The sequence below is a fragment of the Sander vitreus genome, chromosome 2 (genome assembly GCF_031162955.1).
Source record: "Sander vitreus isolate 19-12246 chromosome 2, sanVit1, whole genome shotgun sequence".
In the NCBI taxonomy this organism is placed as follows: Eukaryota; Metazoa; Chordata; class Actinopteri; order Perciformes; family Percidae; genus Sander; species Sander vitreus.
Genome location: NC_135856.1, coordinates 28,181,478 through 28,208,230, shown reverse-complemented (window position 1 = coordinate 28,208,230; position 26,753 = coordinate 28,181,478). Strand labels below are relative to the sequence as shown.

The window sequence follows — 26,753 nt, the reverse complement described above, 5'->3', positions numbered from 1 at the left end:
GGATGTGACATTGATTTAGCTATGGGCAGGCAAGAACCAAAATGTGTCCTCTTTACTTAAGCCAGAAGTCATTTTTATGTAACCACGTAACATAAAGCAACCAGAGCAACTCTTGGTGCTATGAATCACCACCATCCCTCCTGAACTATAACTGAGCAAAATGGATGTATAAATGAAATGAAAGCATATTATAATCACATATTATCTCACCGGGTGGCCACAAATCGGGGGAAGTAGGAGGTCTGATTGAAGTCGACCCTCTCATTAGCCTGCAGAATGAACCTGGACTGCTCGCCAAAGGCCCGGATGACGCTGGCGCCCTGCACCGTCTCGTTGAAGTGGGTGTAGATGGGCGAGCGGCTCACAGCTTCCAGCCTCCGCAGCTGACAGGATGTGGCGACATAGAAGCTCTGTAGCCCACAGTGGAAAAGTAAAACACCGGCTTTAATGAGTGAAATCAGGAGGGAGCGCTGAGGGCTTTTCCTATAATTCATAGTGAATGTGTGTAACATCTACAGTATGTCAGCACATGGGTAACAAAATACAAGTGAATGGCAAAATCAGCAGGGTTGGTTTTGGAGCCCGGAGCTTTCCAATAACACACCATAACGGGACCCAGCTTTTGCTGAGCCACCTTGAACACAAAACTCTCAAAGACAAAATAAAGATCAAAGTCATTGGTGGTGAGTTGAAACATTGGGGGGGATGTACCTGGACAAAGGCGTAAAGGAAAGCGAGAGGCAGGAGGACCACGGCTGCAAAGGGCGTCGCCATCAGCACAATGATGCAGACCTCCATGAGTTTAAAGACGTAGTTTAGCATCATCTTCAAGCCGTCGGGGACCATGCAGTCGATGGCATCGATCTCTTTGGCAAAGCGGTTGAGTAGGTTGCCGCTGGGCGTGCACTCAAAGAAAGACATTGGAGAGCGCAGCACATTGATCAGCAGGTCCGTGTGCAATTTGCGAGAGGCGATGATGCCGCAGATGGAGATGGCGACAGTCGTACCAAAGATGGCGATACCTGAAGAGAAGGGGAAAGATGTTGGATCAAATCAGAGTCGAACATTAACCAACCAATGTCGTCTGTTCATTTGTAGAGTTTGAGCCACCAGAAAACATAAAACTAACTAACTGACCTTGCACAAAGCCCAGTGCTCCAAACACGGTCAGTTTCAGGTCTGTATCGCTCTGGGTGCCGTTAACAATTGGGTCATCAGCCCACACACTCAGCCAGTAGTTATAGGCCAATGAGGCGCCCTGCTGAAAAGCGTACAGGAAGACGATGGGAATGATGATGGCCAAGCCGATGGTCTTGAAGTACTTCTTGTACATCGCCAACGCCACCTGTTGTAGAACAACACAAAATGTAGCAGTCAATCTCAAGGAATTCGATAACTTGGTTTGTATCAGCAATTTTATGTTTTATGGTCATTAAACCTGCAATAACAGATTTTTGGGCCACTGATGCCCAATTTCACACCATTAGAGTTGAGGGAAAAACAATTTTCACTTACCCTTCCAGTGCGGGCCTTGTCAGCCTCAGTTAGCTTGCCCAAGTCCTCTGGTACCTGTTCCTGGTCTGTTTCAGACACAGGCTCCATATTCTGCAGGTTGGTATTCGTGGTGTCACCCCTGGAGGATATGGAGAGGCCAGAGGTCAGTTTCGTAAAAAAGATGTTTGGGATGCCAAACATATTTATGAGTTTGTTTACATACCCAATGAGCTGCTCCTGTGACAGGTCTCTGGAGAATGGCATGAAGTCGACCATGCTGAGACGAGCATTGGACCTCCTGGAACCAGCTACAAGAAAATGATTTGTTTTTGGTTTTTAATTGTGATTATTCATTTCTAGACCAATGTTTGTTACATATTAGTCCTCCCTTCTGCACGTACTGAAGTTTATTTGTATGGTACATTTTTTAACTGAATGTTTCTTACCTCTCTGTATGGCGCTCTCTTTTCGCTCTGTGCTGGCGAAGGTGTGAATGAAGTCAGCAAAGGCGCCATGGCGGCTGAGGAGCTCCTGGTAGGAGCCGCTCTCTGTGATTTCTCCATCTCCCAGAACGAGGATGAGGTCAGCCTGTGGCAGAAAGCTCATCCCATGGGTCACTAGGATGCGGGTCTTTATAGCAAGCCGCAGAAAGTCCGAAAAATAGTATGTAAGCACAATCCAATACTAAATTGAGGCTTTCTTCAAAACAAAAGTGTCAGCAAATTGGAGGTTTCCATATTATGATAAAAACAGCGCATGCCACATGCTTGTAGGTGGTTTAGGCATTGTAAAACGATGTTTTGGCTCTTTACAGCTGGATTGGCTTTGTTACATGTATTACCTTGTCTCTAAGGACTCCTTTTGGTCCAATGACTTTGTCAAAGATGTGCTGACCCACATGCGCATCAACAGCAGACAGCGGATCATCCATGAGGTATACATCGGCCTTTCTGTAGACAGCCCTGGCCAGGCTTACCCTCTGCTTCTGCCCACCTGAGAGGTTCAGCCCCTGCATAGACATAATCATTTGACATTTTAGATATAATCAGATTGAAGAAAAACTTCATATAATTTCCACATCTCCATTTCCATACCTTCTCTCCAATTTCTGTAGCATCTCCAGCAGGCAGGATGTCCAGGTCGGGCAGCAGTGCACAGGCCTCCAGCACCCGGTGGTACCATGTCTTCAGTTTCTCACGGCCAAATATGATGTTGTCTTGGACTGTGTCGTTCTGTATCCAGGCCTGCTGGGGCACATACGCCACAGAGCCCTGTGGAGACAGATGTGAAAAGAGTCAGTATTTATTAAATGAAACCCACAACTAAGAATAGAACTTTGCACGTGGAACATAAGCTCAGTACCTTAATAGTGACACGGCCGCTTCTTTTCTCTGTTTCACCAAGCATGGCGGACAACAAAGAGGACTTTCCACTGCCTACATGTCCGACCACAGCGACGAGAGCACCTCGTGGCACACGGATACTGATCCTGTCAAGAAAGAAAGAAAGTGTCCTGTAAGTTTCTTTTTGTTTTAACCGTAGATTTAGTAATTTCTTTTCTTTTTATAACTCATACCTTTTAAGACATGGAGGACCCTCTGCAGACCAGCTGAAAGTGCCGTTTTCTATCACCATGTCTTCCCCATCTAAACAAGAAAGAAAGGTTGACTAAAATAGACAAAACCTGCAATAAACACTGAAGACAGGACACATCCTTTCAACCTGGGCCGCAAACAAAACTTTGAAAACAAAATTCCCCCTTGAAGTTACTCGTCAGAGTGCAGCCTGGGCGTAATTACAAGTGAATTTGCTTAATCACACAAATTACAGAGCTGTTGCTTTTTCACAAGCTGTCTTAGGAAGTGTTGACAGATTACAGACAGAGAACTGCAGTATTTTCCTTTTTTATTTCTCTATGAATCATATGTCTGAATTCATGCTTTGATTTACGTTCAACCACTAAATGGGAACATCCTATAATTACCCTGTCTACCAGTCAGCCAGGGACCCAGGAAGTGACAGTGCATATGATCCATACAAGGCTGTGGTACTCCACACATAAACAACAAAATCTTGCGGTCTGCTTATATTGATTATGACAGCCTATGAGTTTAGCAGTATGGGGAAAAATTGTAGAAATTAAACAGTGCAGAATAGTACTTTAATTTAATGTTAACGTTTAGAAATGGGTGGGGTTCCTACCAGAACTCAATGGAGTCTTTGAGACATTGTCCACTTTCAGTTCCTCTGAGCACAGGTACTTTCCCAGACGTCTCAGTGAAACCATAGCCTGAAACAGAGTCAGTGGTTAGTTAACTGACCTATATCTATCATATGGGAGCATGAACATATACCATCAGGCACCTAAGATTAAAAAAACAACATCTCAGAGCAATCACTATTCATATTATTATTATTATTACAGTATTCAATTAAAACGTCACTGACCTGCATGGTTGTGCTTATAGCAAATGGAAGCTGGCTGAGTGGGGTCTTCAGGATGTTGATCAGCGCCATTGAGACAAAAACTTTCCGTGCATCCAGGACGTTCCTGTCATCGAGTGTCACGTAGACTCCAAACATGGCGAAGGCAATCTCGAAGGGGAAAAAAAGATGTGAAATGTTACCTTTACTGGAAAGAACTTGTGTGATGGATGATCTTTAGATACACAATTTAAAGGATAAGGCTGGGGTTATTCTAAATGTCTCTAATTGTCAGTAATATATCTCATGAAAAGACCAAAACCATCAACAATGCCTTAGTCTGTCTCTTAGTTCTCTCTGACTTCCCCGCCCTGTCTGTGGCACTCAGCTCCAAGCCCATTTGTTCCTACTCAAGATATGAATCTTTAAAAACAGGTCACAAATATATACTTTCATGTTTTGTTTCATTTGTTACCAAGCTACCATTCTAACCGCCCTCGTACAAAGCTCAGTGAACCAAACAACAAAAAAACAAAAAGTTTGAGGTCTGTATGCAGCCTTTTCATTAATAGCTCTTTCAGTTTAGAGCTCTTACCAGGAAAGAAGAGGAGTTGAAGGATGCGATGGAGATGGAATAAAGGATCTGAGACTTCTTCAGGGCTTTGAGCTCTTTTTCTCTATGGCCCAAAACCTGCTCCAGGAAGGCCTTCTCCCAGGCATAGAACTTCAAGATTTTTATTCCATTCAGGATCTCATTCATCAGTCTGATGCGGCCGTCCATGAACTTCATTTGGATCTCCTGTTGGCCAGACAGAGAGGTTTAATTATCAAAAAATAAGCTACCCAAAGCTGAAACTGCGGCACAGTGGAAAGACAATTACCAGACCAAAGCAAATACATGCATTTGTGAACATGGGTTTGTCCGCTCTTATTACAGCTGTAGTAGTTTTCCTGAACATCATAGAACTTGTTTAAGTCAGAAAGAATTTATAGCTTGTTACATTTGAGTGATTTTTATGACAAGGAAACAACAAAGGGCCAGGAATGCGGTCACTGCATTCAAGACTAAGTTCGATTAAATTGGCATCCAAATTTACAGAACCGTCTGTTGCTTTTCCAAAGAAATTAAAAATTATGTCTTCCTACTGCCCACCCTTTCCTTTCATTGTTTTTCAAACACGTTATATGGGGCAGACATCAAAAGGACAAGAGAGAATGTACCATCCAGGCCAAACACCCACACTGCTCTTCAGCCACTATCTAAACCAGCTGTGGCATCCCTGACCTAACATGCCAGATGTGTCAGGGCTACTGAAGCAAAAGTGTGAAGGATTCCTGTAACTGCTTTTACCTGTAGCTTGCTTCTTTTCTTTGCTATGAATCCGTTGAGTGGAAAAATGAGAATGACAGTGGCAATTCCTGCCAATGCCGATGGGCCAAGATGCTAAATAAAACAAAGAATGAAATGGTGTCAAGGGCCTTTCAGTTAAAATGAAGCTGTGCACGAATGAGCGTCATTGTGAAAACATATCGGACATACCTGCCAGAGAAAGAATAGACATAGAGCAATTTCAATAGGAGCCAGCCAGACAGCGTTGAAGTACACCACAAAGTCCATGAGCTTCTGAGTGTCTGCCGAAACCAGATTCACAATCTCGCCCACAGTGCAAGTCCTCCTGGAGGCGCTGTTTATCACCAAAGACTGGATTGACAACAAAAGAGACAGAGACATTTTAGCACTCAGTTGTCCAGTATAAATTTACACCCTCGTAAAGATTTCAGACAATAATTCATCTGAGGTAAAAGCTGGTAATCATACACTGTTTTCCTGTCTGGAAGGAGAGACAGCTTTTGTGTGTGTTTGCCATTTAAAATGCAGTTCAGGTTAGCGGCTACATTTCCATGAATACAGATTTACCCACCTTCCTGTAAACCAAGCCCATGACAGCTGTCTTCACCCGCATTCCCACTGTGAAGCAGGTGTACATGTACTGATGGTTGAAGAGGGACTGGAGACAGGACAGCAGGAACATTAGAGTGGCGTAGAAGTAGCCTTTCCACAGCGGAGCGTCTTCGTCTCTCATGAAATCCAGAAGAAGACTGTGGAGGAAGAGATTAATACTTGATCAGGATGTTCAGTAGTTTGAACATACCTCAATTGTTTTGTGCATGTAAGAGTCATGGCTATACTGTATCACAACCCTATTTCTATGTATGGTTTTCCCTGGAGAGTAATGAATGAAACAAATCAAAGCAGACACAGACAGGTTTTCACCCTGTCAACATGATTTTTTTACGGTGTTTTTTATGACTTTCATTGTGTGCCTTAAACCAATGGCCGTGAGCACTGCTGTGGCTGCTGGCTTGCTGGTCAGCACAAAGTAGCTTGGGTTGCACAACAGTGCGCAGCTTGTGGACGGGCTGCCCTCACACTTGGCCAGCGGCTCCCTTATTGTGGTCCGACAGCATTGCTGCCATTTAGAGCCTCCTCTCCCTCTCCGCCTGTCCTCCTTACTGCAGCACAGAGGCCTGTGGTCTCGTCTACTTTTCCTGCTCACAGCTCTATGACCGTAATTAACACTTCCACTGATTCTGTGCTGTGCAACAACAACATTCCAGTCTGGCTAGTGGGATTGTGTGGCGGGTGGCTGGTCAGCCATGACCTGTTTTCATTGCTGCCAGCTTCTGTTGTTGTTTGATTATCTGAGTCACGAATCATTGAAAATAGGACAATGAAGGTGATATCTGAGGGGATAAACAAAGAGTTGCTTACACAGTTACATATTCTATCTATCTCTTTTCCCACAATCTGCTAAACTCATGTTTCTTTAAATCATAGCAGGAAAATATAAGCTATTTCACTTAAATATCTGAATTAATTTGGACAGTTCACCACCCAAAAACCACAAATAAACCCATGGACTGCAGTCCATCCAGGTAATTTAATTCTGAGCTGAGGTTTGGAAATATTGGCTGCAACTTTCTTTTAATACAGTGCACGCAATGCCATTTGGCCAGTGGGATGCGGAGCAATGAAAAAGTTATATTTGAAAAACTCAACAACATTTCTTTCCAAATATAATGACAAGGTTACATGCGATAGCAACCTTCTTATAAGCACTTTTATTGAGAACTTCTGTTTTTTATCAAGCACAGCAGCCTGATTTCTATCTTCATGCAGAATGAACAAACATGTGTGAATGATCTTGCCATGTTGGGTGCTGTCTGCACCACAAACAAGACACCCCTGAGTTCCATGGTACTGGGTTGAGGTACACACTAATATCTACAAACATTGGCAAATCACACCACAGCTTTTTATTGCCAGATTGCACTCCTGGTGAGAGCAGATTTAGGTGTTGGTGCACTCTTCCTGTAAGTCTTACCTAAGCACCTGGGGGATGGCGAACATGAAGGCATCGTGGAATATGATACACAGGGTACCGGTCAGGAAGTATGGACCAAACTTGCGTGCCAGCGCCCTCAGTAGGAAGAAGCCAGAGCTCTGCTCCTTCTGCAGCTTCCTGAGGAGCTGAGCCTGGTCTGGTAGTCGGCTCCCCAGCGCCACACCCGATGCTAAGTCCTTCTCCTGCCTGCCAGAGGTAGAGAACGCACGCAGTTACAGACTACACATCTGTGTCAGAGATGCCTCAACATGATGCTGGCGCCTTTCAAGTCGTTAATGTAAAACAGACTGTAAAAAAAACAAGCAACTGTGTTGCTACTCGTACCATCACTGGTGTACTCAAGAATTCGCCAGCAGTAAAGAGGCATTATTCACTGACATAATTATTGGAGTCAACGAGGGATCTTCAAAGCGCTGGGTCATGTTAACAAGCTTTGACACAGGGCTCTTGTCTTGACATTATGGTACTGTATGTCCTCAAGGGACCTCTTTGGACCTATTCTGAGCCCAGTCCCGGATTTCAATTTGCCGCAATGATGGCTAAGTCATGCTCTGCTCAGGTCATTAATTCAGCCAGCACCATGCTGACGTTTGACCACATTGCAATAAAATGGAATTTATTCTTTGGCTGTTAATCTTTGACAATAGCCAGACACTAAATTGTGGATTACAGGCCTATGTCAAAATAGCAATATAAGCCAGAGAAAATATGAAAGTCAATGTGTGCATCGCTTTTCTTTGTAAATATTTGTCTTCTGCTGCACGTTTCTTCATGCTACAACTATTTGCTAATAAACATTAGGATTAAGCAGCCAATCACAGGGCTCATTAAAGGGGCAGAGTGTATGCTAAAAATCTATTTACTAGATGATGTCATTAGGGTTAAGATGTCATCAGGATTATTGGAGACTAAAACTTCCTAACAAAGTTTGTGTTACAAGGAGTTTGATGGAGTTTGATTGACAGAGTTGAGTTTATGACCAAATACCTGCAAAAATATTAACATTCCCATCAGTCTCAGCTGTACTTTGTGTTTTGTGCTAATTAGGAAATGTCAGCATGCTAATATGCTAAACTAAGCATGTTAGCATTGTCACTGTGAGCATGTTAGCATTTAGCTCAAAGCACAACAGAACCTGAGCACAGCCGCACAGAGCAGTTTCAATGGTTGTAGACTCGTAGTCTTGTTTAATCTCTTAAATCTAGACTTTAATCTAGTCTTTTGTTAGTCTAGTAAACACCAATTCGCTACGTTAAAACAAACAGACATCAATCATCAAGTGTTCTCACTTTTGAAGTTTGGCACATTCATCTGTCCAGTCCTCTTCCAGCTCAGAGATGATCTTGTGCGACGTGTCTTCCTCCCTCAGGGTCCACAGATCCTCTGCTACCAGCGGGGTGCGATATCCTTTCACAACAAGCCTGAGGAGGATGATTCATACATATAATCGTCAACAAAACACATATTATTGTAAACAAGTACAAACTGTTGCTGTAGTTAGTCAGCCGAAAGGCAAAAAATGAGGGGTTTTTAAAGAACCATCTTACCCAGTGAACCACCAGAAGAGAATCTTTGACAGGAAAGAGGCATCTTTTACGGGACAGGGATTCTGCAACAGATTAGAGACCAGACTTAGTGTTGTTTTCGCAGTGAATCTCTCACCACTTTTCGCTTTGGACATACACAGCTTCGCAGAGGCTGTTTGTTGATGGTTGAATGGTGCACTTGTGAGGAGTGTGTTTAATGATGCTAATGTGTGTACAGTCAGGTGGTCCATTGTGGGGAGTAGAGGCCATGAACTCCCACACAACACGATAAATAGAGTTCAGTGTTAGTGCATGGGGAAGATGACGTTTTGAGGTCTAGTGCAAACAGAGCGGAAATGTGTCATCACAAATTGTCTAACAAGTGGATAGACACAAACGCATGCAGACACACAGAAAGTTTGTCCTCTCACGCATTCCTTATGGCATCTCTCCACCCTGCCACCCCCTCACCAGAGTGTTTGCTCTGTTCATTACCAGCGCTCTCGCTCTTCGTCCCCTCACTTCCTCTCTTCCTGTGAGTAACTCTAACCAGAGCTTGGGGCGGGGAGGAGGAGGAGGGGGAGGAAGGCGAGGAGGACACACCAAGGACCGACCAATGGGTGTGTCCACCACGCCAGACTGCGGCTTCTGCACCCTCAGCCTCCTCACCACCGGCCAAGAGGTTCTTAGGGACTTTTCCAGCTATTTTGATTGTTTATCACCGGGGAAATATGTGACGTCACACGTCTGTTTGATTGATTAGAAGCTCATTTTCATTCACCTGTCAGCTGTCCTGAATCAACTTGCTATTTCAAGCTTGCCAAAGTGTCGTCAGGCTAATGTTTGATGAGATAGTGAGATCTGTATTAAGTAACGGATGTGCTGTTGTGTGGTCACGGACTCAGCAGCAGCGGTCATGATGTCGTCTAACGCTGAAGTGAGTGAGTTGGCGTTGATGGTATGCAGGAGAACAACGGCACACACACACACACACACACACACACACACACACACACACACACACACACACACAGAGACACACACACAGAGACAGACAGACACACACACATACATATTCACACTCCCGTCATAGGAAGCCAAAAAAGTGAAGTGAGAGTGGAAGGAGGGAGGGAGGTGAATCACATCATTTCCTCCAAAAGGGAAAAATGTCTTGACAACAAAAGTTGAAAACCACAAGATAGTTGCTCAGGCTTTTTCTTCCCTGCGTATTGGATCGGGGTGTTTTTGACGGAAGTGGGATACATTCTCCTCTGCCTACCTTTTCCAAGACGGGTTTTCCCTCTGGAGGCTGGTCAGCAAAACAGCACAAGAAGAGCTGGGCCAGTTGGATTGTGAAGTAGGAGAAGAAGGCGAGGTATCGTACAATGTCCGAGGCAATGCCCTGTGGAATAAGAAAGCACAGATTAAGGAGGCTGCTAAAGGACTGAAAAATACCAGTCTTTAGCAAGAGATCCTTCCGTTTATTTGGTTTGAGCTATTCCAGACAAGTTTCGTAAGTTAGACTCTTATTTTGAGCTAGGGACACAATAAATTGCTTTTGTGGCCGTGCACATGCCACAGAAAAATAACAGTGTTCTTAAATCAAGACATAAGGTTTTCAACAGGATCAAAATGTGTTTTGGTTGTTTCGTCACTTTCAACATTACTTAACAAATCACATAACATCCTGTGGCATACAGCGTCATTTTACTTCACTGTGGCTGTGTGTTTCACAACAACATGAAAATTCATTACATGGCTTTTCCCATGCTTACACAATGTATAGCAGAGGATATGGTTTATACCAAGATCACAAACACAATAAAGCTTATTTTGGACCTTAAAACTAAATCAGTGAAAACCCCAAAGTCTTTAATGGCATACTTTATATAAATGAAGCCATAGTTAAAGCTGCCTCTCAGTCACGCCAAGAGCCCGTATCTGTAAATAGGGAGATTGTGGTTTTATAAACCAGCACCCTTACATTCAATCAAGCGTGCAGCTGCGATATTAACTACTCAGAGACTTTTGAGAAACGTAGGACTCACATGTTATTCTTGACGTACAGAAATTGGGGTTTGGCAGGGGCATTGTTTACCACTGGGTCAGGGCCGCTGCCACAGCCAGTCTGTTGTGCAGCAGAATGGGTTTGCATGAAAGTCAGAGCCATAGTAAACAGTATAACGACTTTCTCTGAATATGTTATGCTGTGCCCAGAAAGGAGATATGAAGGGGCCAAATGGATCCGGCCACACTATGAAAAACAGGGTCATGGTCGGAGAGTGGGTGGGAAAAATGTAGGTCAAGCGACTATGAATGGCCAATGTTCCACAAACATGAACTCAGTCAACTTGCAATGCTGCAACATGAATGAGACACTTTCTTTATATATATTTACAAAATGTGTCAGTACAGGAGCTGTAAAAGTGTGTTGTATCAGCTCCAGCCTTGAGCTCTGGCTGGTTGAGGTAAAACCTATCCTTCCGCCAGTGTGGTAATGTCGCCACAGACACCAGACACAACAGCGCAGTAGCCTAGCTATATGTATAAGGACTTGAATGTAACGGATGGTCATTCATATGTAGAAGTCCCACACTCCAGCTTTAAGCTAATTAGCTTATTTAGCTAGCGGTAGCTTCATATTTACCGTACAGAAGGGAGAGCAGTAGAATTCTTCTCATCTAACTCTTCAAGAATGAGAATGAGCATTTTTCATCCAAATGTCTAACTAACCTATTCCTTCAACAGGAGTTATCAGCTTTAACTTAAATCAATGAGAACTTTCTTTTGTTTTATTGGTTTTAGGGTGCAGTGAACTCCAGACCTTTTTTTGTGTAGTTGTCTTCATAATCTTCAGTCCAACTTTGATTGCATCTTCTGCAAATCTGACACTGCAGCATACCATTTCATGTCAGTCTACCTAATTTATAATTGTACCATTCACTCCCATGACCAAACAAAAGACGCTAGATGGTAATAAAATCTTTAGAGAAATTGATGAACACAACAACCCATATGAATTTGGTTAATCAAGATCTGGATATACGATATGGTCGAGAAATATATGTGTGGTCACCTATCCTATGTGCACGCGTGTGGTTGAATGAAATGAAAACATCTGTGTCTAAATTCTAAATGGCCTCGCATTATGTGCGGATGCATAGATTTCCATCTGGCTGTGTTTACAGCAGTGTAGGCCCATAAACACAGCGCTGACGTTCCTCTGGTCTGACCCTGGGCTGCCATGTCTCACCAGCATTTATCCCAGGGCCATCATTACTCTCCCCCAAGCAGTGTGGGAATGTCACACTGAGGACGATAAAACAGAAATATGGATGTGTGTGTTTGTGTTTTTTTTTTAGAAATGCAAATGCGACTGCCCCATGGCTGCGTGCGCTTAAATAGAAACTTACCCCATACAACAATGATTGCAGTGTCTGACACGACACGCAGGAAGAAAAGAAAAACTTAAACACACACGAGCTTGACCAGAATTGGCAGTGTCATCCTCCAACACTTGGTTAACCTTCGGTTACCTTGGTTGAAATTGGGGGATGAAACAGAAACTCTTGCTGACACAGGGTATATCTCAAGCTGTGCTGCTGGAGTCTTGCCTCTAGACTATGGGTAGGAGTGGACCTGATTAGATATCCCTGCAGCCCTGCCTGAAAGTTCACTGAGTTCAACCCTGACAAACACATTCACTTTGGTTCCGAATTATTCCTTTTTTTTCAATCGAGAGCTTTTTGGATGCTTGGAACATACAGCATCACGTGTTAATGTATACAGTAGGACACAGTGATCATAGTTCTAATAGATGGCATTATATAGTGTTCAAATTCCATATTCATTAATCAGCTAAAGACATACCTCATCCATGGCCAGCTGGATCTTCGCTCTGAGAGGCACCAGGGAACAGACAACAGCCAAGACCCAGAACAGGAAGAGGAATACAGAGGAACGACAGCCTCTTATTCTTTCCAACTGGATGATGCATAAGGCCAAGATCTAGAGACAGAGAAAGACAGAAATACTTAATTTAAGAGTTCACAGGCAGGCTTCTTATAGCACAGAGGAAACGACTCTATCCCTGAGCCAGAAAGCACTCAATTCTGTGATGCCACGTTTTAGAACAACCTGGAGCGACTCAACAACGACACAACTAGGACAGGAAAACGTGATTTCCATGTATGAATTGCCTTTTTGGAACTAAATGAAATCTTGTTGACATACCAATGAGCGTTTTATGATAGTTACTATCAGTTCTAAACTTCGAACCAAGCTATTTTTCTTTTTGTGGTGAATTTTTAGTAAAGATGGAACTGCTCTGTTGCTCTGGGAAATACTTTATTCCAAATGCCATTCAGTGATACTTCAGTCAAAGAATAAAAGAAGCACCATTTCTCCTGCATTAGATGCCGACATTTCTTAACAGAGCAAAGAGGGTATAATCAGATTTATTCTGATCTAATATAGCCAATGGTGGTTTTGAGAAAGAACTTGGGTTTCTGGGATTTTCCTGGCCACAGGCGCAGATGTGATCTGGCTGACTTCCGCCAATAAGGAAACTACACATGTATGGTATGCCGGATGCCCAATACACATTGCCTAAACTTATTATATACTTTCCGTAAAAGAAAATGATGTTTTTTCTAAAATAGGCCTGATTCAGTGTTTGAATGTGGCTGTCTGTACTCAGAGGAGTCATGCATCTGCCGTTGAACCACGATATAATTGGTCCTTCTCTGAGTGGTTGGCCAAGTGAGACGTCACTTTGTCATGCCAGCTCATCACCAAGTGGGGAGAAAGCGGGTTTAAGTTTCATAAGGAGTACCACATTGGTTACTTTGGGATGAGCCACAGTATTGTCCTGTTATAAACCACAGCGCCTGGTCCTTATATATGTTTTTCACATAAACAACCTTATACATTTTATGGGGGGAGATGTGTACAGATCTCTGTGTGGTGGCCAAGAGGGTAAACATGTTAATGTGGTCCGGTGGATATACAGTAAACAACATACAGGGTTCACGCTTACTTGCTGTGGTGACACACTGATTATTTGTTCTTTTGTTCATTTATTTTTCCAACACACTTGACATTTGCCAGTCTATTGAAGGATGAATACAGACAGAAAGGCACTTACAATCATACCTATGGGGAATTTAGAGTCTCCAGTCCACCTGACTGGATGTTGGAGCCAAAAGCACACCTATAGAGGGGATGCGAACACAGTGCCACCATGCCAACTCAAAGCTTGTGAACGTTCAAGAATGTGATGTGCTTTAGAGGTGAAGAAGTCCTAATTACAAGTACTCAACGTACTAGTAACTGAGTTGCTTTTTAATTACACTATTTTACATGACTAGTTTTCAACCCAAGCTGCATTCATGGATTTTGGCCATATGCAACAAGCTGTAAATAATAAATTATTATCACCTTATGGTTTATATTGCAAACATGTTGGCAAACAGTCGCTTTTTTACACATCCAGCCGATATAAAGCAATATAAGCATTATTTTTGAGTCATGCCCTTGTCCACCCAGATGTGAGTCAAATATTCACTCTTCTTTTAGCTCTAATTTGGTCTCTACAAACTCCTGAAGAAAATACGTGGCTTGGCATGTAGCGTACATTGGATTTTTTGAGAGGTTTTTAAAAAGGAGCTGTCTCAGTGTCTGGAAACGAGGTTGAGGCTCTAAAACCAACGCAGATTCGAAAGATGCTATAAAAAAAATAATCCTGTAGAGCTGATAGGAACTGCAGAGTCAGTGATAATTCTCTGTTTTTATCACTATGAGCGATACATTTTACATTACACGTAGTCATTTGATCCATTGTTGATTTAAAAATATAGATAACTGCAGCTTCAAGTAGTATTTAAATAAATCAACAACACTTGATCATTACCAAAAAAAAAAGCTAAAAAAGGTTCCAATACTGCACATTGATTTTATATCCTAGTTTTGATCAATAGACTCTTCTATAGGAGTCAGCAGCACCAAGCCCATGGTAAGAACTTAATGTACTCGACTGCTGGTATTTTATGTCCTGAACTGATGATGAGGTTGAGGCTGCATCCGCCCCTACCAAGCCTTAACATAAGTGATGGGTTTGTAAAGCTGACCCTGGGTCAGCATCTGAGGGCAAGGACCCTCCTATTCCTAGTCTTCCGCTCTGACTTGCCATATTGCTGCAAACCATCAGCCCATCTGTTTGTAGAAGTCAGTGGGTGGAACTAAGTCCATCACTCAGCCTTGAATCAAACCCCTACCTTATAATTACATGGGAAGTGTGCAGTGCTGGGGAAGGAATAGGACTTTGCGTCATGGTATTGCTGATTATAGTCAGTGTCATGAGAGTACTTTTCATCAATAGTGACCATGATTCGTTCGTGGCCTGAAAACTGTTCTCATACATTAACTTGAGTTGAAGGGCAACAAAACAAGTTAGTCAGAGCAACAAGAGCACAGTGTTTCAGGCCTGCACCCAGGGAACGGGTAGTGGTGGTGGTTGTGGGTGGCTACAATCAGCATCAAGAAAATTATATCCTTTAATAAAGAGAGGTCTGGCAAGTAGATTTAAAGATCGGTGACACGATCTTAATCGGATTTAGTAGATGTTTGTTGTCTGTCCCCTTGGTCTGATAAATGATATCCTCAAAATAAATGACCTATTTTTGAAATATATCCCTTGATACAAGGGACGTCTTAGTGTATTTTTACCTAAACGTGCTGCTATTTACTCAGGAGTCTGAAAAGACCACAGTTGGGCAAGGCTGTCTGACTTGAGACTGTGCAGCACCTGTATAAGGCTGCAGAGAGAGGAAGCTTTGTGGGTAAAGCTATACAGCTCACTGGGCTACAGCAACCCTTCCTATCCAGGTACTGCATTGTAATTCTTAAATCACTCCTGCTCAGGATAAACAGCATTTTAAACTTGCCATGCCACCCATGTTGTCAGCTGCACCCCTTTTTCTGTTTGCTCTTACTCATCAGTTAAACATCATTTAAAATCTGCAGAAAATGAGTGGGATTGATGTTCTGAGAAACATTCAGGGTTGTTTCCATCAACACAAGCCACTGAAAACATTTCTCTGATTGCACACTAGCCCTTATCTTCTATAAATAATGTTCTGTAGCCCACTATACATGCCACTCTAGACCCAAGATGTTTGGAGGGAGACGAGACAAACAACTTTTGGAAAGATTAAAGATCTAGACAGCTTAAATCTGCACAGGTTTGATTTGGATCTAAACATTTGAGTTGTGTGAGCCGTTTTTTCCTCAGACTTGAGCAAATCAATGTGCACACTATGGATTTTGGGTATGGTTTTGTTTATTTAAAACACAAGGTTCTTATTCCAAGGTGAATTTGATGAATGTTTTGTCCTTTATCTCTTCTTCCTTTCTGCATTGCAATTAAACACGTTGCACCTTAAATACAGTTTTGGTCAGAACAATGGCGCTCAAAGAAGGAACTGGCTTCAAAACTTCCAGTCCAACAGCACACCTGTAGCCTATATAAAGACCAAACCTTTCTATGTAATTAGGTTTAACAGAGGCTACAATTGTGTTTGTCACCTTTGGTGGTTTTGTGTGTTTGTTTTTTTAAGATGCACAAAAAGTTTGGAAGCGATTCAAATGAGCTTGATTTAAAACACACGATTAGTCAAGGCACTGCCATTACTGAACAACTCATTTGCATGCAACTAAATGATTGGATAAGCATCAATGAAAAACTTCACTGGGCAAGCACTGTCCGTCCCCCTATAGTTCATGAGTGAGTCATACTCACAGTTTAATTGGCCTGCAGTGGCAATAATGTGGGGAAAACAACATAATATACTTTGGAAAAGATCGTAAAACATCTGAAATATTTGTGGTTTTTATACTGTCTTTCTTTATTATATATGGTCTCCCACTTGCACAGCACCTACCCATAACATTTTTCATTGTATTTAAACTTTGCACGTATGTACGTACACCGATTCCACATCAAACAGTAGCTGATGTCACTACACATGTACTCTGCAGCCTGATGAGTGGTGGTCAAATACTGGCGGCATTTACTGGACGGTGTAATATTTGCATTGCCTGCAGCACTATAAATCTATCCCTGGATATGCATCTTTGCACCTCAGTGTCTGGTCAACATACAGTACAAAGACTATATATTATTTCATTTTTCTGCACATTGACATGTGAGCCAGCAGGAACCGGGCTGAAATATTCCCAAACTTCTCTGTTACCCAGAGCAACGCAGGAGCGATGTCAGATGTGCGATTTGAGCTACAAATCAGTTGCATGGCTCAATAGTTAAAGCTTCTTCCATACACACACCATGGATGCACTGGGACTCTGTAAAACTTACTAACCCTACTCACAAAAAAAACAATTGCATGACTCTTTGGAATTCCTTCCGCCCGCTCATTTCATTACCTCTTAAAACGTGATCAGGGACAAATGACAGGGCACATTCCGTTTGCTTTTCTCTAGAAAGTTGTGAAATTACTTTAAAGTAACGAGCTACACACACACACACACACACACACACACACACAAACACACACACGCACACACACACACACACACACACACACACAGTACATGGACTAGTTGTTTCAGGTGGATGAGTTTACAAACTGACTTAAGCCAATATACATGTTGAAGATGGACCTTGATCTATAGATTCATCACTTTGCAGGATGCTGCTCATCCACCCTTGATGCACTAATGCAGGTGTCACAAAAGGTTAGAAGCTTTTACCACTCAAAATATTCATAAAATTGACAGATATGGGTAAGAAGATCAAAATCAGGAAAGAGTCACAGTATTTACCACAGTCATGCTGCGTATGATGGGGCTGAGTAGGAAGACCATATGCTGCTGGATCTCCTGGCTCCTCTCCAGCAGGATGTAAAAGAACTCCACAAAGCCAAAAGAGGCCAGCAGGAAACCCAACACCTGAGCGGGACAGAAGAGTAATGGAAGACTGAATGGAGAACCTTTACGGTCACATTTACCAATGTATTTCTTTTCAGTTAAACAATAAACTGAAGAGTGGCCAAAGTCTGTGTCAAGTCTCACCATCTTGGCGGTGCAGAGGCAGGACATTCGAATGCGTCCGCAGTCATGGCAGTAGAGGTGAAGGCAGTAGAAAGGGGCCAGCAACCACAGATAGATACAGGGGACCCACACCAGTACTGTGTTCTGGAAACACTGGGTCAGGTCTGGGTTGGCTGTGTACCACGTACGGTTCCAGTCCTACAACAAAGATAAAGTCAGAAGTTTAGATCAAGAGAATTTGCCTGAGAGTCAAAGTGTGACTTTATATCCATCATCTGACAGACAGAGCATGGGAGAGCCAAGTCCAGAGAATTCAGACTTGGTGCGGGTCCTACTTTTCATCCATCAAAGCAGCCGAGAGTGAAAACCACAGCAAGTCAACAGAAAATGTGTCTGTGCCCAATCCCGACAGAGTGTGAGTTGGAAGAGTCCTCCTTTTGCTAAAAAGCTGAGTCAGTTTTTTTTTTTACCACGTCTTTGGCTTGTTTTACTAATTTGAGTAGGACAATGTAAGCTGTCAACACATTAAAATGTGAGGTCAAGGATTATACTAATAATGAAGCCTATAAACAATAAAAGTCCCTGCAGACGAGGTGTGTTGGACAAATGCTGGCAAACGTTTGTGATTATGTAACAGCAGCAGAGGCAGGATAGGTTGCCTTTAAAAAAAAATTAAAAAACACACACACACACCAGGGGCTAAGTGGCTTGTTGTTGTCTTGCTTCCCTTGTTTATCACCTCAGTGGCCTAATGAGGGGCAGGGTGTCTGGCTGTGCTAACAAGGCTGCCCTGCGGAGTCACCACAGGAAGTGGTTTAAAGCTTCTAGCATGGCGGAGTAGTCTGGCCCTGCTGGTAGAGTCCCAACTGGGATAAGGGACAGAGGCCACAATTGGTGGCAGCTGCAGGATCATTATGTAACGCAGCTCTGCCGGTGAACCACATCAGGTGAGACTCTTGTGGACAGTATGTCTCAGCATGAGTAGTGATTAATTCACGTTTAGCAATCACTACTGTTTCCAACCTCTGGAGCCACAAGGGTCTGAATCATGGTCTGACTGTAGGCTACCTTTTCGAATCACACAGGGTCACAAAACCTAACTCTTTAAAATATAGGTGGTTATGTAATGAAGACGCCATTTTGCACATTCGTTATACTAGTGGTCTCTGTGAGCACTGATGTACCAAAATCCATTAAAGTGATGAATCTCTTGAGAGGCAGTGAGTGGGAGGCTACTTTCGCAGACCCTTCTGACTCCTGCGGTCAGTGGCAGGCGGACGAACAGAACACTTTTATGTAAGAAATCCAACTTGTCAAACCGCCTCCAAGCACTTTCTTGTGCATTTTGCTCAGTACTTATGCTGCTTCTCACCCTTGGCTGAAGTGGTTGCAGTAAACTAGTAGATGCCAAAAGCTGGGGTACTGCAAAGTGTCTATTTTTACCTGAAAAACACAGCAATTTGAAAAGTGGGAGAGACTTTTTTTTACTGTGCTGCAAATCTGCTAGAGATCCAGAGCAATTCAGTGGCTCATAACGAATTAATGAAATCTTACACTGGCTTGTGAGCAAAACAGCATTATGCTAATGTGAGTATGTGACATGTATGAACTAGGAACACTGTAATTTCAGAAGGCATTGATCACTTTCCTGACAGTTTCCCCTTGACTTTGACCGTTTTTTTTTTTTTTTCAAATTACAGGATGGCTCGATTTAAGAGGAAAGTACACTGCTAGCTCCTAACTTGGCCCCTTTTCTAATTTGTCCACCCTAAAAAGCTTGCATGCACAGGTGGATCAAACATCTACTGCTGAGCTGCAAGTTCAGTTCAGTATTAAAGCCATATAAATCAACATCTCTACCCTAGGGCTGTGCGAACGATGCTGTTCCAAAAGTACATGAAAGTATGTGAAAGGTTGATTACTACAGTTAATAACTGAAAGCACTTTGCAGCTAGCTGTTACATAAAACATCCTTTTTGTGATGAATGTAATATGGCTGAGAACCTCACATCTGCACTTCTGAACCTTTGTGGCAAAGAGACCTGCACGAGATAACAGTTTACTTTCACTTTCTCTCAACAAAGTTTGATAGCCATTGTTTTGAGCTTTTGCAGGAGCAAAAACTGAGAAAGAAAGAGGCAAGTTGAGAGCGAGAGCATTTAATAGTTTTGGCATTCTAGCTGGATCGCGGCCATCCTTTGAGCCGGGATTTAGAATGTGGAGGTTTGCTCATGTACAAGACTAAAAAGCCTTTCCAACAACAGCTCACTTAGTGTGACACATCTCCACCTCTCAGCATGTCATTGTGCTGAATCACGGAGCAGAGTGACGGTAAACACAACTCTGACACGCATCAAAGGTAAAATCTCCCATTCAGACTTGCTTTAGATTAGATTTCTAATGCACTCGCATGCGTACAGACTGCAAACTGAGAAGGTCAGCGACGCGTATGCTATGGTGATTTTCTTCCTGTACTGCTTAATGCTGCCAGCTAACATTTTAGCTTAACCCACTCTCCCCCCACTTCCTCTTCTACACACAAGCTTATTATTTTTCATTCTATTGTTAGTAATATACAGTAAAAACCTGTCGAATGCTAATGAGCAGCATTGTTGATGGACAAGGACACAAGAACTGCATTCTAATGTGGCCAATGCTAATTGCATTAACCCCTAAATCAATCAGTGCTGATGATTAAACAAGTTAACAGGAGTAAGTGAGCAAAAGTTATCAAAATGATCTCAATGTGTCATGCATTTAACAACCGTGGGTGCTCATAATGCAGGCTCAGAAAGACAAAAACAAACTTTTGCATGACCATTCACCAATTAATATTGGCTTATATCAAATGAGCATGCATTTTGTGACAATAAAAACTTGCCTGAGGCACTCAAAATATCAAACTCTTTATAACTGAACTAGATATGGTTCTACATGATCTGTTTTTGGTGAAGAAACACAAACACACACAGGAAATAGTCCAGGGTCAGTGAACACATAACAAACTCACCCATAGAGGGTCCAGGCCGCTAAGTCTGCAAAAGGCATCCATCCACTCGCTTGCTCCTTCCTCCCTGATGCTCCACTTGTTGGGATCGATCAGCCCTGCTCCTCACACTGGATAGCACACACTTAGCACCAGTACGTGTTTGTGTGTGTGTATGTGTGTGAGTGTGTGAGATGTGGGGAGAAAGAGTTTAGTATGTGTGTCCTTATACTTTTCCTCTCTAGCTAATGGTACTAAATCTTGGCTTTAGCTGGTTCCTGCCCGTCTGTCTGGGTGGCACGCTCTATGTTTATTAGTGTGTGTGTGTCTACGTATGTGTGTTTGAGTGTATGTCTGCGTGACTTTTCCTCCCCTTTAATAAAACATCTTCTCTCAATGAAACTCTGTCTTCTGTCTGCCTCGCTGTTTGAACTGCTGCTGCCCTAAGATCCTGTGTCTTTCTGACTCTCACTCCGTCTGTCTGCTGTTTATGAGTGTGTCTCCTTGTTGGGTGGGTGGAAATATCTCTCTCTCTCCCTCTCTCTCTCCCTCTCTCTCTCTTCTCCCACATCTGCTGGATTTCGATCAAAACACCACAGCTACTCCCCTCAATGGGATGACAGTCCCACACCCAGACACACTCCTCCCACTTTCACTCACTGCCCTTTACCTCCTTTCTCACTCCTTCTTCCCCCCTTTTCCCCACATCTCAAACCATCGTCTCACCATACAGTGTCTGTTTGTGCAAATACATACCTTTCAAACTGAGACCAGCAACATTTAGACAAATGCCATGGTTTTAAAAACCTTCACTAAACTCAAATCCAGGATAATGGCAGCCCTTAGTCACTGTTGTGTGAAAGCTATTCATACTGTATGTATCACCAGCATGGTGCAAGATTTAACATATTTGCTTGTATGTGTGGAAGTCCTTTGCAGGTGGACACTAGCACTAATTTACAACATACTGCGTGAGTCACAAAATGATGTTTTTCAGTCCAGAGTTTCAGTGGAAAATGTGGAGCCACATCAATGGCACAAAGCATCACATGCACTTCCCATGTATTGCAAAACTACTTGCTGATATAGGAAGAGAGGGAACGCATTTGGTTAATAGGTAATCGTATTAGACTGAAACTTGCACCGTAATCGGAAAATGTGAAATCATCATGCAACTTTGTCACAAAGTGTCATGTTGAATTAAAGAGGGGTTAAAGGGGAAGTACGCCCATTTTCAAAATTCATACATGGTATTCCTATGGTCTAAGACAGTCTAAAAACTGACTTTCAGATCGGAGAACACGATAATAGAATAAAGATCATTTGGGTATAAAAAAGAAAACAAATCCACAATCAGTATCCCATTCATTGTCTATGGAGCAGACTTTATACTTGATGACATTACAATTACTTCTCTGGTTTCTGGCTTTGAGAGAGAGAGAGAGTAGCTCATGTTCAGAAATACTGATTGAACTTTAGGTCATATAAAAACATATTGGAATTTTTAATTTAGGTAGTGTTCCCCTTCAAATTCTAAACTCTGTGGCCATTTTGTCAGCGTAGAAACAGTAAATGACATAAGATTGTGCAAGTCTGACGTATATAGAAATGCAGGGATTTACAGAAACAAACTTGCATTATTGAATAATAAAATACAGCAAAATCCACCTTTAGACACATCCATGCACTCTACAAGCACAAAAACATGAGTGTGTGTCCTTAAAGGTCCTTGTAGTCTGCTGAAAAGCATCATCGAATAGCGTGATGATGGCCACTCTGGTCAAGACACAGGGGAAAACTTCAGCACAGCAGCTGCGCAGGAAAGTATGACAACGTCTCCACTGGGACTAACACCAGCACGACACCGCAGAGAAGAAACATGGAAAGTTCGGCAGAGAGGCAGACCACCACCAGGCCCTGTGTCTTGCCATGTGCAAATACGAGATTATTATTCTTTTAAAAATTAGTCATCACTTTATGTTTCTCCTCCAGGCTAGCACGTGTTTTTTATTCAGCACTTCAACTAGCTCCAAATGAAGAGAATTATGTAATGTGGACTCATTTTGTATGTGACATTCTTTTAAAAGTTGGATTTGAATGTGTTGTTTTATGGTATGGTTGGAGGTGACATTAGGACAGGACCCTGGAACTATAATTGTGGTAAAAAATATTGGTCAGAAATAAATATTTTGAAATGATCTGTGTTGGGTGTGCTTTGTTATGAGGTGTGGTCAGAAGGTCAGAAAGTTCAAAATGACTTTCTGCTCTCCCCAACGTTTATCCTGCTGGCTTCAACATTAACCAATGGATGGTTAAGAGAACATGAATTAGTGTGACAAAGTCTAATGTAGCTGTCAGACAGATGTAAACAAAAAAGATATCCATTGTCTAACCGACTGTTGTGTTATGTCTCAGTCCCACAGCATGTGTGGAGTGTTGCTACCACCAAGAAATGGTCCGAAACACCTCAGGCAGTGTACCACAAGCAGTGGGTTGGGTGGTGTGTGTGTGTGTGTGTGTGTGTGTGTGTGTGTGTGTGTGTGTGTGTGTGTGTGTGTGTGTGTGTGTGTGTGTGTGTATGTCTGTGTGACTGTAGCACAGGCTGAACTGCAGTGTTTACGGTACACCGTTTTGTCCCAAATAACACCTTGGGTCCAAACACTGAGAGATTTAATGTGTCTTCCCTTTCTGTTTTAACTCCCATAGCTGACATGCTTAAATCTCTGTGGCCGTGTGTGTTTGTGTTTTCCAATCAACAGTAGACAGATGACAACATCTGGTGCTTGGCTGCAGGAGGACATTTTTAGGGGTGTTTAGGGGTTTTTAGAACCTTTCTCGAAAGGGGCCCTGTGCACTGTGGTCTCCCCGTTAGTAAATGAGTGTATATATTCTATGGGTTTTCTGTTTGGAGGAGAGTACAATATCCCCCCTGTTGAGTCCAGAACAAACTTATTTGCAGCAGCCAAGACTCCTCAGCTGATTGGTCCCAGACAGTAGCTTGAGGTTGGGGTTGTTGCAATATATGGAGAAAAAGTAGCACAAAAACAACATACGCGTACAAGCACGTACGAGTTGTGCATATGCAATAAAAAGCAAAAGCTGTGCAAACGGCTGGTACAGGCTCAAGTCGGGTTAACATACACAAACATACACATATATGTCCTGCAAATACGACCAAAATGAGCTCCGTGTCAGCCGATGGCCAGATGTTAGACTGTTTACACCAGTGGGGAGAGAGAAAGCACCCTAGCATGGACCCGATGAGAGGCTGGGACTGGAGCAAAGCCACTTAGTGGTCATGGCGTGTAGTAGTAGTAATGTGGACCTGGCAGGTGGTGGATGCAAAGGGTGGCTGCGGGGGTGGCAGTGCCCCAGCCAACTCGTGGTGAAGCGGTGGTTAACCAGTCTAGGTCACCTACACTTCCTCCGGCCTCTTTCCCTGGGAGGAAAAACAGTCTAGTCAAAATAATGGTGTCATTTAGGCTTTTTACGTTTGAGCAAGGGGAGACAAATTTAGCAACAGCAAAGCAAAGGGAGGGGTCTAAAACAGATTAAGAAACAAGTGAACAAAATATCTGCTCTGTATTTTTTCTCTCTCTCTTAGCTCTTAAATAACCAGTCTTAAATGAGTGGCATAGCTCCAGTGCAGCCTGTAAATTCTGTTGTGTCAGCCTACGCAAGCAATTATAACTGGGCTCTGTCTTCCGCTTCTCTCCCTCTGGCTTTTACCCACAGTGCCATCTTAATCGGTGCTCACTGCTTCGCTGTGTTGTTGAGACTGACCTTTGACTCTGACGTGCTTCCTGTCTGTCAGCGGGATTGCTGTGCTTTGCTAGATATGATGGTGAGGAAGATACTGTGTGTAATTGTGTGTGTCTGACCTTTCCTCAGTGTGTAGACACCATATCCGTCTCACATGCCTCTGTGAGTGATTTGAGCCTCCAAGCATTTATCACCTTACTGCCTTGGCACCTGCTGAGGAGACATCCATAAGAAGTCCAAATACTCACAGCTTGATTATTCACATACTGCTAAAGAAATAGTTACACACACTCACACAAACACACACGCACACACACACACACACACACACACACACACACACACATGCACGCACATACGCACAATAAAGTTTTGGGAAATATGCTTTTTTTAGATTTAGATGAGAACATTACAACAAATGAAGCTTAGCGTACGTTCAACCAGGAAGACTATCTAACTTCACAAACCTGTCCAACGGTAAGAAACATCTGCCTCCAGCACATCTAAAGCTGAGGCAAATTTTAGAGGAGAAGCGATTGCATATAAAGCCAATGGAAAGATGCAAGTCGGCACTAAATGCACCCGGAAACTGAGGCAAAGACATGAGTAGACTGTATAAGTAGATAATGTTTGAGTGAAAAAATCATAAATCTGCTTTTTTTTATTTATTTTATTTATTAGGGACCATGTACAATTTTAAACATAAATGTTACCATTTGAAGCATTGTACCAGAGTTAGCCTTAGGCTAATTTACATCTGCAGTCCCCAATTTACATTTGTATAAACATACACAAGATGAGAGGAAATTCATTCAAAAAGAGCTTGCTAGCTAGCTGTTTTCCTCTTTTTCTAAGCTAAGCTATGCTAACAGGCTGCTCGTATATTTACCGGATAGATGTGAAAGCAGTCTTGATCTTCTCATCCAACTTCCCACCAAAGAGCAAATAAGCATGCTTTCAAAATGTTGAACTCCTGCTTTAACGCCACATAGAAAACCAAGCTCACCAGAAAAGCTCTGAATCCGACCTTCACCATCTTCGTCTGTGGGGAATTTATATTTACTCCAAATGTTAGTCACCTTGCGCAACATTCAGAGATGCTACGGTTGCATAACCAATTTAGAATTGGTGGGCCCCAGTTGTTGTTTTGTTTTTCTAATCTCTGGCCGGCATCTCTAAACCTCAGACACAGTAAAGATGCTCTTTTTCTTCTCAGACAGCATATGGCTTGCTATCATTTTCTTAACTGCTCTGGAACCAGAAGGTGTCTGAATGAGACTGTGTTGTGTTTACCCTTCAGAGGAAGGAAAACCACGCGGGATGACAGCCCGCCAAAGGAGAGGCAGAAGTGGCCAAGGATTGGTACGGAGCACTCAGACAAACAATGTAAATAAACACATCAATGTTAGTCACTCTTGCCATTTATTGTGCTTGCTAATATATATATTATATATACTGTGTTGGCTGCTTGGTTATACTGTAAGTTCAATGACTTTTATAACATTATCACTGAAAAAAGAGGAAATGCAAATAAACAGTCATCACTGAAATTATGAATGTTACCCAAAAATAATGTCTGTTTTCCACTTCCTCTCGAGTTTCATCACAGATTCCCAGACTGACAGACCTGTTTGGCAATGCATCGGCCATTCAGAGTACATCATGTGCCATGTGTTTATCAAAGTTTGATTTTAGGATTCAGTTTTTGCAGTTATAAAGTTCCTATCTATTTCCTGTTAAAGACAGTGATTAGAAGTTTTGCTTACAAAGTCTACAAAGGTGTATGATGATGATGATGATGATGATGATGATGATGAGAGACTAGACAAAGTCTAAAATTGTGAGCGTATCTGATGTATTTTTTTCTATATTAACCAAATGTAAAGTTACTTGTTTTGTCAGTATAATGGCTCTGCTAGTTGAAAATAAATCAACTGAAGCATCCCAAAAAAAGGTTTATTTCTCTATGTAAAGAGTAATCGTCTCTATGAGTTTGGCAAACAGGCAGTAATAAACCAGCCCCCCAAATAATTTCAAAATATTAAAATATCAGACACATGGAATTAACATATTAATATGGTTTGT

The 26,753-nt window shown here is 42.5% G+C and overlaps 1 protein-coding gene and 1 long non-coding RNA gene across 2 annotated transcripts in view; one reads left to right on the top strand and one right to left on the bottom strand.

Moving 5' to 3' along the window:
- Nucleotides 1-21,473, bottom strand: part of abcc6a (ATP-binding cassette, sub-family C (CFTR/MRP), member 6a) — a 25,075-nt gene extending 3,602 nt beyond the window's left edge. Inside the window, exons 1-24 of the mRNA XM_078264106.1 lie at nt 20,931-21,473; nt 17,942-18,118; nt 17,693-17,818; nt 12,722-12,859; nt 10,131-10,253; nt 8,873-8,934; nt 8,615-8,746; nt 7,305-7,511; nt 5,841-6,018; nt 5,459-5,620; nt 5,270-5,362; nt 4,514-4,717; nt 3,943-4,089; nt 3,697-3,784; nt 3,071-3,140; nt 2,857-2,983; nt 2,589-2,765; nt 2,336-2,503; nt 1,941-2,124; nt 1,718-1,802; nt 1,516-1,633; nt 1,138-1,345; nt 712-1,022; nt 211-410 (exon numbers count right to left, since the gene is read on the bottom strand). Coding sequence (XP_078120232.1) covers nt 211-410; nt 712-1,022; nt 1,138-1,345; nt 1,516-1,633; nt 1,718-1,802; nt 1,941-2,124; nt 2,336-2,503; nt 2,589-2,765; nt 2,857-2,983; nt 3,071-3,140; nt 3,697-3,784; nt 3,943-4,089; nt 4,514-4,717; nt 5,270-5,362; nt 5,459-5,620; nt 5,841-6,018; nt 7,305-7,511; nt 8,615-8,746; nt 8,873-8,934; nt 10,131-10,253; nt 12,722-12,859; nt 17,693-17,818; nt 17,942-18,118; nt 20,931-20,972 — 3,527 coding nt within the window. The 5' untranslated portion in view covers nt 20,973-21,473. The remainder of the gene's footprint in view (nt 1-210; nt 411-711; nt 1,023-1,137; nt 1,346-1,515; nt 1,634-1,717; nt 1,803-1,940; nt 2,125-2,335; nt 2,504-2,588; nt 2,766-2,856; nt 2,984-3,070; nt 3,141-3,696; nt 3,785-3,942; nt 4,090-4,513; nt 4,718-5,269; nt 5,363-5,458; nt 5,621-5,840; nt 6,019-7,304; nt 7,512-8,614; nt 8,747-8,872; nt 8,935-10,130; nt 10,254-12,721; nt 12,860-17,692; nt 17,819-17,941; nt 18,119-20,930) is intronic.
- Nucleotides 20,007-26,753, top strand: LOC144526563 (uncharacterized). The gene is made up of 3 exons (XR_013502763.1): nt 20,007-20,279; nt 24,642-24,750; nt 25,969-26,753. It is a non-coding gene; the product is annotated as an uncharacterized LOC144526563 (long non-coding RNA).